Source organism: Chlorocebus sabaeus, chromosome 15 (genome assembly GCF_047675955.1).
Source record: "Chlorocebus sabaeus isolate Y175 chromosome 15, mChlSab1.0.hap1, whole genome shotgun sequence".
In the NCBI taxonomy this organism is placed as follows: Eukaryota; Metazoa; Chordata; class Mammalia; order Primates; family Cercopithecidae; genus Chlorocebus; species Chlorocebus sabaeus.
Window position 1 is genome coordinate 84,312,029 of NC_132918.1, and position 18,229 is coordinate 84,330,257.

General features: G+C 40.2%; 1 protein-coding gene across 1 annotated transcript in view; it reads left to right on the forward strand.

Moving 5' to 3' along the window:
• The window catches only part of TPRG1 (tumor protein p63 regulated 1), a 149,120-nt gene that overhangs the window by 21,565 nt on the left and 109,326 nt on the right, over window positions 1–18,229 (forward strand). Inside the window, exon 2 of the mRNA XM_038003060.2 lies at window positions 12,464–12,694. Within this exon, the coding sequence (XP_037858988.2) occupies window positions 12,473–12,694 (222 nt within the window). The 5' untranslated portion in view covers window positions 12,464–12,472. The remainder of the gene's footprint in view (window positions 1–12,463; window positions 12,695–18,229) is intronic.

An 18,229-nucleotide genomic window follows, 5' to 3' on the forward strand; every position in this document is an offset into this window, starting at 1 on the left:
TATTTGAGCCCTGGTGCTGGGCAGGGGACAGCGCAGTGATGACTTCACTCCCCAGGAAGACGGGTGTCTCAGCAGCTAAGACACCACTCTAGGGGGCTAGTCCAGCTCCAAGGGTACTAGACTTATTTGGCTTATAGTGTGAGGTATCTCAGCTCAGCCACTGCTCTATTTCCTTGGAGCATGGGGTACTATGTCAACCTAACCCTGAGATGCAAAGCTACTCAGCTTAACCAGGGCACTGATTCCCTAGAAGTGCGATGTGTTGTATTGTCTCAGTCCTGAGGGTGTGGTGACTGTTCTGGGCTGCCCAGGCACTGTTTTTCTGGGATGCAGGGTGCTGCTGCAGCTTAGGTACTGGGGTGCATGACCACTCTTGGTGGTCAAGGCCCTGTTTCCTGGGATGAAGGGAACTGCTTCAATTTAGACCCTGGGGAGGTGTGGCTTCTCTTAGTGGCTAAAGTACTATTTCCCAAGAGGCAGAGTCCTTCTTCAGCTCAAGCTGAAAAGGCAGAGGGAGTGGTAGGTGAAGTGGCTTCACCTCTGCTTGACCCAACAGAGAAAGCTGTAACAGCTGATTGTGGCTTGGCTTGAGGATATCTGGGCCCTGGTCTGGGGTGGTTTGGCAGTAGCTTAGCCTCAAGGATAAGGGAGAGCCATGACTACTTACTGCTAGAGCAAGACACACTGCAGCCATAGTTCTAATTCAAGACCATGTATTGCAGTAGCCCTGTGGACCACAGAGGGCAGGGCACAGTGTCAGCTTCTCCTCTGGAGGGAGCACAGCTTTGTGGACTCCATTCAGCTCCCACAGCTGGGCTTAGTGCCTGTGAGGACTGCAGGGGATCCGAGGGATGAGATCTGTTGGTGTCCAAGGTGTTGATGGGGATTCCTAGGATCTTCTTGCTTACTTCCTCATTGTAGACAGAAGTTCCTCCTAGTTCCTAGCTGATTCTGATTAAGGGATGGAGTGGTAGAGGCCTGACATTTCCTTCCCATCTCTACGTAACAATCCCAAGTTTCTGTGTTCACCAGGGTTTCTGTTACTTCCCTGATGCACTTTGATGCTCTTTCTTGGTTAGTTTCATTAAAATGCAGTTGTTTATTTGTTGTTCTGACTGTCTTTGTGAAGAGTAGAGTGCTAGGGGGCTTCTAGCTGGCCATCTTGCTGACATCACCTCTCTCAGAGAGCAGGTTTCTCTTGCTTCATAGGCCAACAAAGCCTTCTCAGGGATTCAAGGCAGTTTAAGCAGAAAAGAGAATCCTGAAACGCTACTGCTTCCACTAATTTACTTTGTGACCTTAGGTAAGTCACTTTCTTACTCCCCATCTGAGGATCTAATTTCTTATTTGTAAAATGAAGATGTTGAGTTAGATAATATCTAAAATGTTTGGCAGCCCTGTTGGATTTTATCTTGTAAGACTAATTGAAGAGCCACTTTGAGAAAAATAATCCTGTCACAGTGCTGATAGCATGCTATTTCTTGACCTCGGTGATGATTACATGGTGTATGAATATCTGTTATCATGCTACTAATAAAGACATACCAGAGACTAGGTAATTTAAAAAGGAAAGAGGTTTAATTGACTCATGGTTCCACATGGCTGAGGAGGCTTCAAAATCATGGCAGAAGGTGAAGGGGAAGCAAGACATGTCTTACATGGCAGCAGGCAAGAGGGGGCATTGCAGGGAAACTCCTCTTTATGATTCCATCAGATCTCGAGACAGTTATTCACTATCATGAGAACAGCATGGGAAAGACCAGCCCCCTTGACTCAGTTACCTCCCACTGGGTCCCTCCCATGACACTGTGGGAATTATGGGAGCTACAATTTAAGATGAGATTTGGGTGGGGACACAGCCAGACTATATCACACCAGTATTCTTATTTTATGATAATTCATTGTTCTACATATTTATGGTTTTCTGAGTGCATGTCATGGTTCAATAAAATTTTAATTAATAAAAACTTCATTAGAATAATAAAGGCCAGAGCTTTTATTTTAAGGGAAAAATACTGTTTTTAGAACTTAGATGAGTACTTTCCATGAATTTTATAAAATGTATGTGTAAAAAGTCACAATTAGCCTAACAAGAAACCGAGATTTTGGGGTGACTTCCTTAAACAAAACTCCCAGGCAGGAACATCTGGTTGTGGAATGTTTGTTCTCACCGCCTGGCACGAGGATTAATGCTGGGAAGGTAGTAATCTCCGGTAGGCATTAATCTACACACTCCTCTGGGATGTCTCAATAACTGGGACAGAGGCTTGTTTTAATGCCTAGGCATTGACACCACCACGCTTCTGAATCAGCAGATTCCAAATCAGGGATTCTGTTTAGTTTGCAGAGAAAATAACAAAAGCTACTGCAGGTCTCAACTGTTGGCGTTTGTTTTGATTGCTTTGTTTTGCTCTGCTCTTTTCTTGTTCATCTATATGTGGAGAAAATATCTGGGTCCTTACAGGCTCTCTGGGTACATTATCAGGACCAACATCTTTAGCTTTGCATGTTGCTCTTTCCTCTCTTTCTATATTTTTCTCTCTCTTTTGTATGTGCATGTGGTTGGGGCCAGGGGGCTGGTGATTTAGTCGTATTTATTCTACTCCCCAGAATGCCACCACTTTTCTACCGCCTTTCTGTCCCACAGTCTTCAGGTCAGGCCAGTTGCACAGTAGGACACTTTTGCTATTGCCTGAGATAAGTCACTCAATTCAGTATTTGACTTACAGAGGGTTTTGTTTTACTTTTTCAGCTGCTTCTCCTGCCAACTCTCTTCTAATTCACAAATCCTTATATAGGTTTATATTAATAGCTAGCCATAGAGTTTATCTCTATAGGGGAATTTCAGTGTTGGACAGGGGCTGTGAAGGGGAGAACCTGAGAGATCTGGATATGTAGATTAAGTGGATATGTTTCTAACCAAAACCAAGCATGTAAACAAGGAAGAATTTGTTATTCTGAGAAGAAAGAAGTGAGAAATAGATGAATGATACAATACTGGACCATACACAATGTGACACTCCTCTCCGTGGCCTCTCTATATCTTTGATAAAGTTGTGAACCCCATGAAATTCTTACGGCAAGTGGAATTTTTACAGTGCCAAGGCCAGAATGTGTAAGTGGGCTGACTGTGAGAAAATTCTCAGCAGGTGTGGAGGGGATGGCAGAGAGAAGGGAATACGGAGAAAGTGGTAGAAGAATTTCAGATTCTCCTCCCATTGTGAAATGTTAGTTTTCACCAAGTGTAACCGGATCTTCAGGGGATTGGGTTTGGGGGTGGACAGCTGTCACCTCAGTTGCACATAGCATATTACCTGCCACTTTGGGAACACACTCCTCTCACACCTCACACATTTGCCTGGAACATACTCCACCTACCCTCTAGTGTGCAGTCAGCTCTGAGGTGCCTTACTCCACACCTCTAACTTCCCACACTCGCATTCCCCTCTTCCCACTCAGCATCTTCTGTCTCTATGGTGTTTCGTGCACACACTCCTATCACAGCTCTATCACAAAAGGCTGCCATTATCTGGTCATGTTTCTGTCACCTCTACTAGACTATCAGCTTCTGTAGATTAAAGACTGTGGTATGAGTTCCTCTGTGTGTCTGTGAGAGAAGATGCTTTCGTTCGTGCTTTAGCACAGAACTTCATCACTCGGTTCACAAACATTTACAGAGCACTCGCTGTGTATGAAGTAATGTGCAAAGATAAAACAAATATAAGCCTTGTCCTTCCAATCTGAAGCACTGCTGAGAAACAGGCAGGGTATCCATTCATCCATCCAAGAAATTTAAACTTAATGCCTGCTCTATAGAATGCCCATACGAAGTGCTGGACTGCAAAGATTAGTGCAGCACAGTTCCTGCTCTGGAATTTCTCATGGCCCACTAGTGAAGACAGGAAAGTAAATGGTGATTACAGAATAGTAGGATCAATGCCACAGGAGTCAAGAACTCAAGTGCTATCATAATCCACACTGGATGAGTGGTGGATGCATGCCCTCAAATGTCTAAGAAAATTCATCTCAAGGGATCTGTAATCCCAAAAAATTCTCTAGTCAGTATCTTTGTCTTTATCATTTTCTCCTTTATGTATTTTTGAGAAAATTTCTCTAAAAATCAATACATGGTATAAGAAGCTCAGCAGAACTTTAAATTATTTCCTTCTTAAGTACAAGAATAGTTACTAAGGCTCAAGCATGTCTCTGGCCCTAGACTGAGTGAGATGCCCAGCTCTCCACTATGCATATCCCAAGCAGCTCTGGTCTATATGGATTTCTATTTGAGTCAGAGGGAAGTCATAAAACAACATCCGATGATCTCCACAATAGGCACCCGAATTCATGACCATTATCACAATCTTATTCCTGTGACCCTACAGCTTTTGAATCCCAAGGGAACTAATTTGCTCAGTTGGAGTCCCATGATGAAGATGAGATGGGGAAAACCATCTATGAACAATCTCCACAGGCTTCCATCTAAAACATTCTGGACACTGAAGAAAAATTAATCAAATCTTGTAGACTCATTGAGCTGGAAACTTACAAATAATTTAGTCCGACAGTTTTCAGATTTGAACATTTTTCCCCTAGATAAAACCTTCAGAAGAAATCCAGTAAGTGATAAATGGACCTTTTTTGACTGAAATAAGTTTGATGACTGGAAAACCCACCCATGAACCCCTCAGGTAACCTCAAGAGTAGTATCCAGGACCGGGCGCGATGGCTCACACCTGTAATCCCAGTACTTTAGGAGGCTGAGGTGGGCGAATCATGAAGTCAGGAGTTTGAGACCAGTCTGGTCAAAATGGTGAAACCCTGTCTCTACTAAAAATACAAAAAAATTAGCTGGGCGTGGTGGTGGGCACCTGTAATCCCAGCTACTCAGGATGCTGAGGCAGGAGAATCGCTGGAACCCTGGAAGCAGAGGTTGCAGTGAGTTGAGATCATGCCACTGAACTGCAGCCCAGGCAACAGTGTGAGACTCCATCTCAAAAAACAAACAAACCAACAACAACAACAACAAACAAGGAATAGTGTCCAGGAGCACAACTTGCAAACAATCAAGTCTCACCTTTATTTTGCAGAGAGGAGACTGCAGTGCAGAGAAGGGAAGCAAGAAAGTGACCTACCCAGGGTCACTCTGAGGGGACAGCAAAGGAGTGAGGACCCACATTTCTCAGCCTAGCCCTGTATTCTTCCCCACAGCCCTCTTTCCATCTGCTGCTGAGTCAAAGCACTTTAGAGCAGAGCACAGGGCTCTGCCTGGCCCAGGTGGAGCTGGGAGGGGAGAAAGCTTCCGTTAACTCAACTCTCCCCAGGACACAGAGCAGCCCTGCTGGCATGTTATCACTAATACACAAAATGTGAAATTGTAAGGAATTGTTTGCCAATTTTCTTATCTCAACTGGCACAGAAGCAGGCTTGTTGGAGAGTTATGAGGTGTTAGAGTATTGTTGTTTATCCACTGCACATCCCTCGGCTGTTCTCACAGAGAGACTCAGGGAAGGCTGCACACATAAATTCACATAAATTACCTTTACAAAATGTCAAAATTAAAAGTAGATTTTTATTTTGAGTATATGCCTTTGAGACTGTTAACCCCTTCATGGAGGTGGAGGTGTCCGCATGAGAAAACACAGTTGACATCTTTGACTACACACAGGCCACAGGGACGAACTCCTGTTCTTCCTTCCTATTCCCATCGCTACCCCATCTGCAACAGAGTCATCGTTCTTGTTAACAAGTCATAGACTTTTCTAAGTTCCCTGTCTGTGCACAAATATTTCTCTAGATACAAGATTTTTAAATTCTGTGGTTACTGTAATTTCATCCTTTATTTAACTTAATCGTAAATAACTAACTGAGAGTTCAGAAGAGACACATAAGCATTCTGGGCCTCAGTTTCCTTACTTGTAAAAGGTGCATGCTATGGTTTGAAAGTCTGTGTCTTCTTCAAGATTTATACTGAAACATAATCCCCCAAACAGCAGCATTAAGAGGTGAGGCCTGTAGGAGGTGATTAGGCTATAAGGGCTCTGTTCTCATGAATGGGATTAGTGCCTTATAAAAACTCTGGAGGAAACTAGCTAGGCCCTTTCGACCCTTTTCATTTCTCCCATCATGTGAGAACACAGCATTTGTCCCCTTTGGACGGTACAATGTTAAAGACACCATCTTGAAAGCAGAGACCCGCACTAGACACCGATCTGCTGGTACCTTGCTCTTGGATTAACCAGACTCCAGAATTGTGAGAAATACATTTCTGTGGTTTATAAATTAGTCAGCCCCCTGTCTTTGGTTATAGCAGCTGCGTTGGACTAAGACTGTGAAGATTGGAATAGATCAGTGCTAAACAGCCAGCTTTTCTTCCCAAGGATTCACAGAGATAGCAAGGGGGATCATCAAGTAGCTATTGATATTTCAAAAGCTTTGTGGATATTATAGATACCCACAATAGGATTTCTAAAAACCCCATGTGACTTCTGGAGGCTTCAGGAGACAGACAGAACAAGTGAAAAAAGCAAGGGAGTGCCTGGTGTTGGAATTGGACCGGCAGCAGAGAGGGCCAGCAGCCCAGAAGGACTTTCTGAAAACTAAATTTAAAAGGGGACAGGTAATGCTGAAGAAATGCAGAATGACATGGCTCTTGTGAAGAGGTTCGCTGAGAGAAGACAAGCATCTTTAATGCCAGTACTGTTTTCTAAATCTGAAGTATGATACTTTTTGTTATACTCAAACTGTACTCAAACTTATTTATTTATTTGTTTAAACAGAGTCTCGCTCTGTCACCCAGGCTGGAGTGCAGTAGTGCGATCTCAGCTCACTGCAACCTCTGCCTCCCAGGTTCAAGCAATTCTCCTGCCTCTGCCTCCCAAGTAGCTGGGATTTACAGGGGCCTGCCACCACACCTGGCTAATTTTTCTACTTTTAGTAGAGACGGTGTTTCACCATGTTGGCCAGGCTGGTCTCGAACTCCGATTTCACATGATCCGCCCACCTTGGCCTCCCAAAGTGCTGGGATTAAAACAGCTCCCAGCCTCAAATTGGCCTTTATTAAACTGTTGTGAGAGGGAAACAAAATCCCCAAACATGCCTTTTCTTTGCCTCTGACTCAAGTTCTGGCAACTAAGTGTGGCCGGCTATGCCTTTCGAGCTGATTAGGAGTTTTCAGGGTGCCTTTCACACTGATTAAAAACTTCTCAGGGTAGTTATTCATCCACTTCTCTGAGAAACAAACATTTACTGGGGGCCAACTATGGTGGATCTGTCTGCGCTTTTAGAAAAAGCAAAAAGAATCGTCTTAAGATTGTACAGTCTTTCTGTAGGACAGAAATCTTTCAGTATGGCGTGGAGCAGAATCCTCAATAACGAAAAGACTGGAAAGCTCTGGACTGGTGGTAGGTTTCTAGCTCTGACAGTCTAGGATGGAGCACCAGAATGAGAAATTCAATGGCAAATGGGAGTAGAAAGCATGTGGATTTGAGCCAGGACCACATTCTGATCTCTATGCCCCAAACCTTTTTGTCTTTCCACTGTAACAACATTAATATTAAAACTTCTGTTTCTATAACTTTAAATTGTCCAATATTATGTGTTTTTTCTCTTTTAGGCAAAATGTAATAGGTTTGGGGTGCCTTACAAATCTTACTTTTTTTTTCTGATGTGAGAAAAATTTAAAACATTTTATGTGACCCTAAAAACTATTTTTTTTCATTCTCATTTTAAAAGAAAGTAAAATATTTCAAGGACTTCTAAAAGTTTTGTGAGCCTCAGGCACTGTGCTGCTTGCACCTAAAGGATTTGTCAGCCTGGTTCTGGGGGAAAGAGAAAGGCTTCATTCAGCCTGCGGCACTCGCTGTGGGACTGCGGATGCACGGGAAGCCGGGGCTTGGTCCTGTTTCATGGAAGCTGTATCTCTGAGCCCAGAACTGACTGGCCTCAGACATTTGGCAAAAGTGTCTCCAGTTTGCCAGTGCATAAGTCTAATGGCTGTTTCTTTGCTTTTCTTCTAAATGCGGCAACTTGAAGAGTAGGAAAGAGCAGTGAACTGGAGTCCAGAAAACTAGAGGTCTGGTAGCATGTTTTGATGCTATGGAGCTGTGTGGCCATGGACAACCTTCATTTCAGGGGGTCTGTTTCAATATTTGCCAAATAAAAAAGTTGAATTAGACAATAACTTTTAAGCTATAATTTCTGCCCTACATGCTTCTATAATATTATTAGAAAAAGTCTCACAGAGATAGATGCAGTTACTTATAAATGGAAACAATTATACTTAGACCAGGATCTGGAAATAAGTTATTTACTATAATACTGTATTAAATTTACTTGTGAATTTTCTGGCAGCTGAGAAATATAGTATTTCTATTGTCTGATCAAAGACAAGGTAGTACTTCTTTAAGGCTTTATTAAGGCTACTGCCATTTAATTTTTTTAAAAAAGCAAAAATTGATGCATAATCTACTACTTCAATAAATACAGATCTTTCTAGTCTTTACCAATGTGGAATTATTCAATGGAACATTGCAAGATAAAATATTTTGGTTTCCTGCTTTATTTCACTCAAGAAGGTACAACCTTTATTCTCGTGCTACTGCAATGTTTGTGTGTTATTTTAAATGCCTGTACAATACCAATTGGATATACTTAGCCATTCCTTGAACATTAGGTGTTTAGTTGGTTTTCAATTTTTCATTACTACTCAGAATAAGCAATTAATATTGTAGTGTTTTGCTTCTTTAAGATAGTTTTTATTACATGAATTCCCTGGAATGAGAAGATTCCATTAAAAAGTATGAACATCGGCTGGGCAAGGTGGCTCACGCCTATAATCCCAGGACTTTGGGAGACTGAGGCGGGCGGATCACGAGGTCAAGAGATCAAGACCATCCTGGCCAACATGGTGAAACTCCATCTCTACTAAAAATACAAAAAATTAGCTGGGCGTGGTGACATGGCGTGTAGTCCCAGTTACTAGGGAGGCTGAGGCAGGAGAATCGCTTGAACCTGGGAGGCGGAGAATACAGTAAGCTGAGATTGCGCCACTGCTCTCCAACCTGGAGACAGAGCGAGCCTCTGTCTCAAAAAAAAAAAAAGTGTGAACATCATTTGCTTATTTCTAAGTTTTGACCCTTTGTTTTCCTATGAAATTGTGCTGCTTTTACTCTCTAAATGAAGATAAATCTACTGGGGAATATTACAGAACAGTAAATCTTTTCAGTTCTAAAAGTTCCCAATGAGCTTGTTGCAGGGGATGATTGATCTATATGAAAGCAATGGAACATTTGATTTTGACTGGATCTGCTACTGGTATTAATGTACCTTTAGCATTTCATAGAATCTAGCCTATGCAGGGATAGAAGAACACCTATTGTTGAATTGGGAATGAACGGGGCCAGAGGTCATGAGAAACAGAGTGGAATGTGTAGATGGGCAGCACGCTTCTCATACTGGGGAAGTTGAGGAAGTTCTATTTATTGTTCTTCTAATATGTTCCTGTGACTCGGATAGAGCTGGAATTACTCTGGATTGGGATAGCTGGGCTCAACTTCCCCACTATTTCTGGCTGTGAGAATTTAAACGGAGCTGAGAGTTTCCTTCTTTCCTGGATCTCAAACAGCTTGGTCTCAGAGCACAGAGCTTCCCCAAGTGTTTCCAGAGAAGACAGCCTGAGGGAGAGGAAGTGGTGCTAATTAAATCCTCCCTCTGTTTTCCAGGCACAGGAGCCTTTCGCAGATGTCTGTTGTTAGGCGTGTGTTCACAGAGTGCACAAATACAGAAGCAGGCTTTCCTTCCCCAATGGCACAAACCTTCCTTCACAGGTTATAGAGAACTTTAGAAATGCATTTCCTTCCAACACCCACTGTGATAAAGGTGGCAGACCTACATACATAACGCATGTAGCTGCCAGGGACAGGGAAGCCAGAGTGCTTCCTCTCTGTCTCTTTTCTATCTCTGTCTCTGTCTCTGTCTCTGTCTCTCTCTCTCTCTCTCACAGACACACACACACACACACACTCTTTCTCCTTCTTCTTCATTCCTCATTTTCTCAGAGACCAATTTCTACCTTTTGCCCACCTAACTTTAAAAAATTACCTAAAAGCTCACAGACATCTTTTCTGTCATAAGGCAGCATGATATGGTACCTTATGACAGACGTTGGGTGTGCTGTACTGGGGGCACGGTTGGGAGGCCAGTTGCTACTATGACTATCAAAGTATGACCCTGGGTGATTCCCATCTACTCTATGTTCTTCGGAAAGACGGGGAAAGAGTAAGTAGCTCTTCTAGGATTGCTGGAAAGATCGGATAAGAAAACAGAAATCTTAAGAAAACATGTAAAGCAAACTGTGTAAGGCTTTCCACTTGTAAGTTTCTTTAGCTGTGTTTTCTCCTACATTCAAACCCTCAGGGCAAACATGTATATAGATCCACATTTGCCTGAGAGTCCAGTTCACTCCTCTCATCCTGACATAATTGCCAATAGCACCCTTTTCATGCCAAAATATCCAAAATTAGCTAATAAATTATAGGATCATACTATTTTTACCGCTTGTGAATACCCTAGTTAATCCCAGTTTCAAAAGTGGAAGCTTGCTGGGGTTGGGGGCTTTTTCTCACCTTCCTTTGTTTCACAAGAACCAACGAAATTGATTAAAAACCACTTTTGTTTAAGAACAAGGAGGTGACTCTGAGAATAATTTGGCATTCCTACTTTCATGTTGAAAATGGACATGAAAGTTTCTAGGATAACATGCTCACTGTCAGCTTGAAATGATATGAGTGCACATTTTGCCAAGCTACCATGTGCCTTCTATTTTATTTTGCTTTGCTTTGTATGTACAAAATAGAAACCACTCTATTATTTTTATTTATTTTAAACCATGTGTGATCATTACTAGCACCCACAGACATGGAAACAAAAATAAAAATCACTTCTAACGCTGTCATCTAGAGATAATTATTGTTAATATTTTATTTTACTTCTTTTCAGGCCCTCTTTTTAGATGTTTTTAAATCCGTTATATCATACATGTATGCCTGTATATACATATGCAGGTACATTTCCTTCCTTCCTTCCTTCCTTCTTTCTTTTCTTTTCTTTTCTTTTCCTTTCTTTTCTTCTTTCTTTCTTTTTCTTTGTTTTTTCTTTCTCCTTTTTCCTTCTTCCTTTCCTTTCCCCTTTATCTTTCTTCTCTTTCTTTCTAAATTATTTTAATAAATTGGAATAATATTATTTATAATATTTTATAACTTACTTTTTTCCATTTATAATATATTTGGATATTTTTTGGTGATGAAAATATACACTCACACTTGTGTTTTATAGTATGGTACAACATATTTTATTTAGTCAACTTCTTACTGATGGATACTTTTTTATTTTTATTTTTTGGTGTTAGACACAATGTTGCATGAATGTCTAATGTTATTTTTATACACAGTGTTCTTCGATGAGATATAAATTAGTGTGTTTTTCTTTTACATATAACATGGTATATTTTTCTATTAGATGCGATGTTATAATGAACAAAGTTTGTTGTTTTTTTTTTTTTTTTTGAGACAGGGTCTTGCTCTGTTGCCTAGCCTGGAGTGCAGTGGAATAATCTTGGCTCACTGCAACTACCACTTCCTGTGCTCAGGTGATCCTCCCACCTCATCCTACCGAGCAGCCGGGACTATGGGCACATGACACCATGTCTGGCTAATTTTTGTATTTTTTGTAGAGACTGGGTTTCGCCATGTTGCCCAGGCTGGTCTCAAACTCCTGAGCACAAGGGATCTACTACCAGTCTCAGCCTCTTAGAGTGCTGGGATTACAGGCATGAGCCACGATGCCCAACTGAACAACTGTGTGTGTGTGTGTGTGTGTGTATATGCAGGTGCATGCGTGTGAGTCTTTGGGTATTCGTCTAAATTATTTCCTTAGAATAAATTTTTAGAATTCGAATTTTTCAGTTTAAAAACATGTTCAGTTTTAAGTGCTCTTATGCTCTATCATTACCCAAGAAGCACGAAAGAAAATGCATTATCATTGCTTTTAACTCTTAAGCTTTCAGTCATTATCATTGCTTTTAACTCTTAAGCTTTCATTTTCAACCAAAAATGCTATGCAATTTTGAAGAGAAATTGTCTGGTAATTATTTTATACAGCTCTTCTCTTGTTCAGGTTCCTGTCTCCTGGGATTAAAGATGAGAAAATGAAACTACTTGCAAACTCCTTTCTCTGTCCGGAGAGTCTCTCCTTCACTCTTCTGGTAAATGACCTTGCAGGATTATGGATGGTATTTAGAAATCTGTGTTATGAAGCTGTATCCACCAATGCCTCTGTTTAGTTAACATGAGGGGTGTTTTTAAGTTTCAGGAATGCCATTTGCTCATCATATTCTGTTTTGCCATAGCTAGGACACAGGTATACAGGCAACATTTTTTCCAATGAGATTTTTCTGCCCTTGTTTTAGGCTGAAGAAATGTTAACAATTGGGAGTTTTGAAGGATTCCAGGGTGTGTCCCTGAAGCAAGAGGGAGATGACCAGCCCTCTGAGACTGACCACCTATCGATGGAAGAAGAGGACCCAGGCAAGGACCCGATGCCAAGACAGATTTCAAGGCAGTCAAGTGTGACTGAATCTACTCTTTACCCCAATCCTTATCATCAGCCTTATATCTCACGGAAGTACTTTGCTACACGGGTAAATTTATTGGTTCTCTTAAATACTACATAAAAATTCACCATAAAACATCTTAAAATCCTTCTGTATATCACATATTTACCGAGCGTATTCACATTTGTTTCATGTAATCATCATAATAATCATGAAGTAGGTATCCTTATCCCTATTTAAAGATGAAGGATCCGAACTTCAGAGAATTTAAAGATCTATTTTAGATTCCAGAGATAGTATTAAGAAGTATGTCCCCCAGCTTCCTTCTTTGGTTCCTCCGTTTGTGTTTATGCTAAACCTGATCTCAAAGAACTAATCTTCTGTAAGGAGAGAACCATAGTAGCTAGAATACAAAGCTGTTAACCCAGTGAGGGTATTCATTGTGTGGGAAAGATATGGATATTGCTAAGAATGCACTGACTCTCTAAGGTTTACAATGGGGTGCTCATATTACGACGTGGGGGCAGGTAGGTTTAAATCTGAAACCTACAGCTACCCTCTGGAACTGAGCTCTCTTACCTGCTCGATGGAGCTGGGAAAGTAGATGGATGGGTAAGTAAGCAGGAGGGAGCTCGTATATCTAGATGTTAAAAAACAGTATTTTTAACTTTTAGCATTTGGATCCAGTGGAGAGTGCTTCATAGGTTTCTAGTACCTTTCCCTCTTGAGCTCTTCCTCCTACTTATAGATCCTCTTTCCAATCCTTCAACATTCTTATTAGCACAGTCATGGTTAACTTAGGGGCTATGATCAATCGGGGGCAAAATCAGGGAGTTTACACTACGGCAACAGAGAACATCTCATTTTCATGTGACCGTGGGAGATCTCTTTTTGGAAAAAAATGTATTTCAACTCATTCTCATAAAAAATTACTTTTCCAAAGCTTTAATTAATAAATCCTGATTTGGTTGCTTTCAAAATATATCTTTGGTTTAGGTAAAGTTTTAACTAAAGCAACTTAATGAGTGTGTGTGTGTGTGTGTGTGTGTGCCTGTGTGAGTCTGTGTTTAAACATTGCATATACTCTTATGTGCAAGATGCTTTAGTAGGTGCTATACTATATGTGTGTTTGTGTGAGTGTTTCTGCATATGTAGAGCATATGGTTTGTTTTCCAAAGTATGTGAACTTTATTCAATATGCAAAGTTAAGCTGTGTGATATAGCTGCAAAGGAAATCAAAGCATCTCTTGGAGTTGTGCTATCTTTGATATTGATGATGTCAGGGTTTGATGATAGAAGAACACACTGTGATATAGAATAGGAGATTTATTATTGGGAGCTGATTTATTATGAGAGCTGGCTGAGACTATGGAAAATTGTCTTCTCTGAATCTGGTGTTGGGCCTGAAGTTAGAATAGGCCAACCAGTTGGCAGTTGTGAAGAGGAAATAGGGAAAAAGGAATAAGAAAACAATTGCATGGACAAACTGGAATTTCTGGTGACAATGTTGAACTTATGAGGAAAAACTGGAACCTATGTCTGTCTCCCACCAAGTTTAACCTTGATGATGTGAGGTCACTTTTAGAAGTTAGTGCTTTCATTCCTGAGCTACACACTTAGCCAGCCCAGGAAGAGGAAAATCTTAGAAAGAAAGCCTGACTGTGATGGAAGGAGATGCAGGTACAGGGGCTACCCCTTGCCATCAGGTAAACCAGGATATCAGTTGCCATGAACATGAGTTGTCACAGTGCATGGTGACCTGTGCTGATCTTCAACAGGGAAAAAAACTTATGTTTCAATTCTGCCTTTTGAATATTACACAGGTGTCTATTGTTGGCAGTCCTAATTTGGAAACACACCCAAAAAAACAATTCTAGAAAATGTAGCTTCAGCTTAGCTAAACTGACAGAGTCCAAATCCACTACACATGATGATTGTATTGGTGTTGCACCATGTAGCTTATACAGCAAACGCACATCCTTTATCTGTTTGATTCCCCAGAGCAATACTGGGAGGCAGGCAGGAGAGGGCTTACCATCCTTGTTTTAAAGATGAACATATTGAAATTTGAGAAAAATGAAGTGACCTGTCCAAGTCATATAATGTTTGTGGAAGAGCTGCAGCTAGATTCCGGGTCTTGATTCTGGATCTTCTTTCTCCAACACTCTCCTAACCATGTACAATAGAATTTATGGCTCCTTTGTAAGTGTTTTCGATGACTGATTCCAATCAACTTGAAGAATATCTCTTTCATTAGGTGTATCGAAAACAATCTTAAGTTCTCAAAAGCTTGTGAGGGAAAATCTTCTAATTATTAGTGAATCTAAAGTAAACCTGAAGACTCTGGGGACCAATAGGGAGATTTTCCCAAGGTAGTCAGCATTTGCCCTCCTTCAGACCAACAGACATAATATGAAGAGCTCTTATTGCCATGTGAGTAAAATAAATGTGCATTCACAGAAGTGAGAACAATGGAAATACAACTGTTGGCTTAACTGAAATTTATAACGATAAACTTAGAAAACAGATCCAGCTTTACTAGCTTATAAACCACAAGTCTGCTAATGGGTGGTAGTTGAAAAAAACTGGAGAGAAATGTGTGTGTGTTGGGGGGGGCGGGATATTGTATGTATATGCATGTATTTCCTCATCTACAAAGTATAGATAAAACACCAGTTTTATATAGAAATTTAAATAAGCTAACTTTGTAAAAGTTCTTAGTAGAATGCATAACACATCTATCAATATTTTATAAATGGCATCTCGTTGTTATAAATGCTTTCTCTTTTTTCTTGACTTTACATCCACTTTTCTGTAATTGGTCATAGGAAAGAACATTAAGATGCCCATGACCTCTTCATGATCTTCAGGGTAAGATATAAATGTAGACATATAGGGTCTGTAGCGGTAAAAAGGAAGCTAATTCATTTTCTCAAGGGATAATTCAATAAGATCAAGAGCCTCAAAGATTCAAATCTATGAAGGAGTCATGATAAAATATGACTTCTTAAAGCTGAAATGAGATCTACAGATGATATAGTCATATGCTTCTCAATCTTTACCATGCAAAACATCATATTCTGTATTTCCACAAAGTCTTTGGTGATACTGATGCTCTCTGTCCTGAGACCACATTTTGAGCACCAGTGAGCTAATCAACACACTTGTTCTCAAAGGAAAATAAGGTCCAGAGAAGGGGGAGTTGCTTGCTCAATGTCACAGTAGTTAGTGACCACTGACTTGCCCAAGAGGGTAGCAAGTGGCAAAGCTAGGGCTCAAACTAGTTTCCCAATTTATAATTAGATTCAATTAAAAAGAAATCAACTTCTCATGGAGTAAGAATTTAAAGTATATATGTTGTACATTCAGAAGGGTAGTCATTGAGTGGAGGAATTACTTGGTCAGGTATTTTATATTATTAAAATGTTTTAAAATTATTGCACAGGACATGGTTTATTGAAGAAAAATTTAAAAATGTAAATAAGCAAAGTAAAATAAAGATTATCGTTGCCCAAATTTAACCAAAATGTATTAAATCTGCTCTTATATATTTAGGTGCATATTCTTTTTTTCTTTTACTTATATATACATAATTTCTAGTGTAAAAATGAGATTATATGCCAACTATTATTTCCCATTTCAATAAAATACTTCCATAATACAATTTTTAATGGTTTCATAATATCCAACTATGGGAATATACAACAATTTATTTAACTTTTGTTGTATATATAGGTTTCTTCCTGTCTAAATTTTTTAAGCTAGAAAGGAAAGTTACTCACTGGCTCCCTGTGGCAGGATAGTGCTCAGTTTCTCCAGTGCCAGGAGTAAACAGCCAATGCCATAATCAGAAAGAAGCTCAATTATATGAATTACAAATTAGATTTACAAAGAGGTGACTGACACATAAATTAACTATTGACCAACAAGTCAATTTTAGCGTCATAACCTCATATATGAGAACACATCTCTCAATACTGGATCATAAAAACAAGTATATCTGGCCCCGTAAACCTCCTGTATCCTTTGTGGGTCTCTCTGGGATGTTACTTCCTTTCCTCAGGCTTCCAACCTATTATCTATTTTATGAAGCTGTGTGCCTCTGACTTAGCTTAGGAGCTCCCACTAGAAGGGTCTTGAGGAATATTGAATCCAACCTTTGATGCACACAAATGAGGTATGACTTGGTGCCAAGGTCAACCAGCAACCTCTGGGCCATGCAAGAACTAGAAGACAGGCCTGGAACCCAGAACTCTCGACGCTTTCTACCACAGCCCACTGCCTCTGACTTTGGCAAATGAATGAAAGGTCACAGAAACAAAGATCCAAACCACTTGCCATCAGTCTGCTTGGATAACCTTTTCCTTTGGTTTTAGTTCATCTGCTATTATTGCTTAGACATATCTAAAAAAGGCCCAGTGGCTTCTCTGAACAAAAGTACCCCTCAAGGCTAATAACTAGAGGTATATTATGATAATCTTCTTGGTTGTGGAGACTGATATTCAAAAGCAACTTCTTATGAAAGGAACAATACTTAGTCCACATGGGGAAAGATATTTTTAAACTCTCTGTAGGACTCTATATTTGCAGATACCTTATCAGAAAGTTGAAAGCGATTTGGGATGGGGAATTATCTCTAAATTTATACTCGAGAATGTAAATTACATACAAACTAATGGGACTGAAACTATTTGATCTTTTAATATTTAATTAACGGTTCCCCGTGGCGTTTTTATAGTCTGTGTTCTATTGTGAGCAACGAGACTTTAATAAGCAGGTTCAGGACTTCCCATTGTGTAGCAAGATGTCATTGCTTCCATGACACTAATTTGGCTTTCATACTCTCTCTCTTTCCCTCTTCTCTTGCTATAGGGTTCCGTGTCTTGCTCTCACATTGGGAACAAATAAATATATTGGTTGTGTTATTGCCGGTGTGGGCTTCTTTCTGGTGTAGAAAATAGTCATCTCACTGGGCAAAAGGTTTCTTGACTCCCTCCAACCCTGAAATCCTGTGAAGATTATTAAAACATAAATTTTTTTTCTTTATGAGAGCAGAGGACTAACCACAATGAGATACGATACATTCCCTTCATTTTCAGGTAAAGACAAATTTGCTTTGACTTTAAAAGACATGTCTGATTTAGAGCTGATTTTCTTACTTTATGTGTTCATTGCAAAGTGACTCCAGTCTGGACATGACAAGAGAGACCCCAGTGTCTGAGTCTGCAGGGACATTCTTTTCTATACCACTGCTGTTTAGCTAAGGAGCTCATTACATGGAGAAAAATTAGCACAGACGTGGACATTGTTTGTGTGATAACTGGCCTCAGGCTAGTCTAGCTCAAGGAAATGTAAGGAAACAAACACATATGTTTTCAAAATTCCCCCAGTAGGTTTGCTTTAACTAAAACTATTCAGTGCTAGACTATAAAAGACAATATTGCCTGTTATGTTGTGTCGGATGATGTGTACATATTATTCCACCATATTTCCCTGTTTGTCTTAGGCTGCATGATGTCTCAGAGCTGATTATTCAATTACAGTAAACATTTGATCCCCAAATTCTGGTATAACTATTTTCCTATATAATGTCAGCCATAATGGGAATGATGATAAAGATTT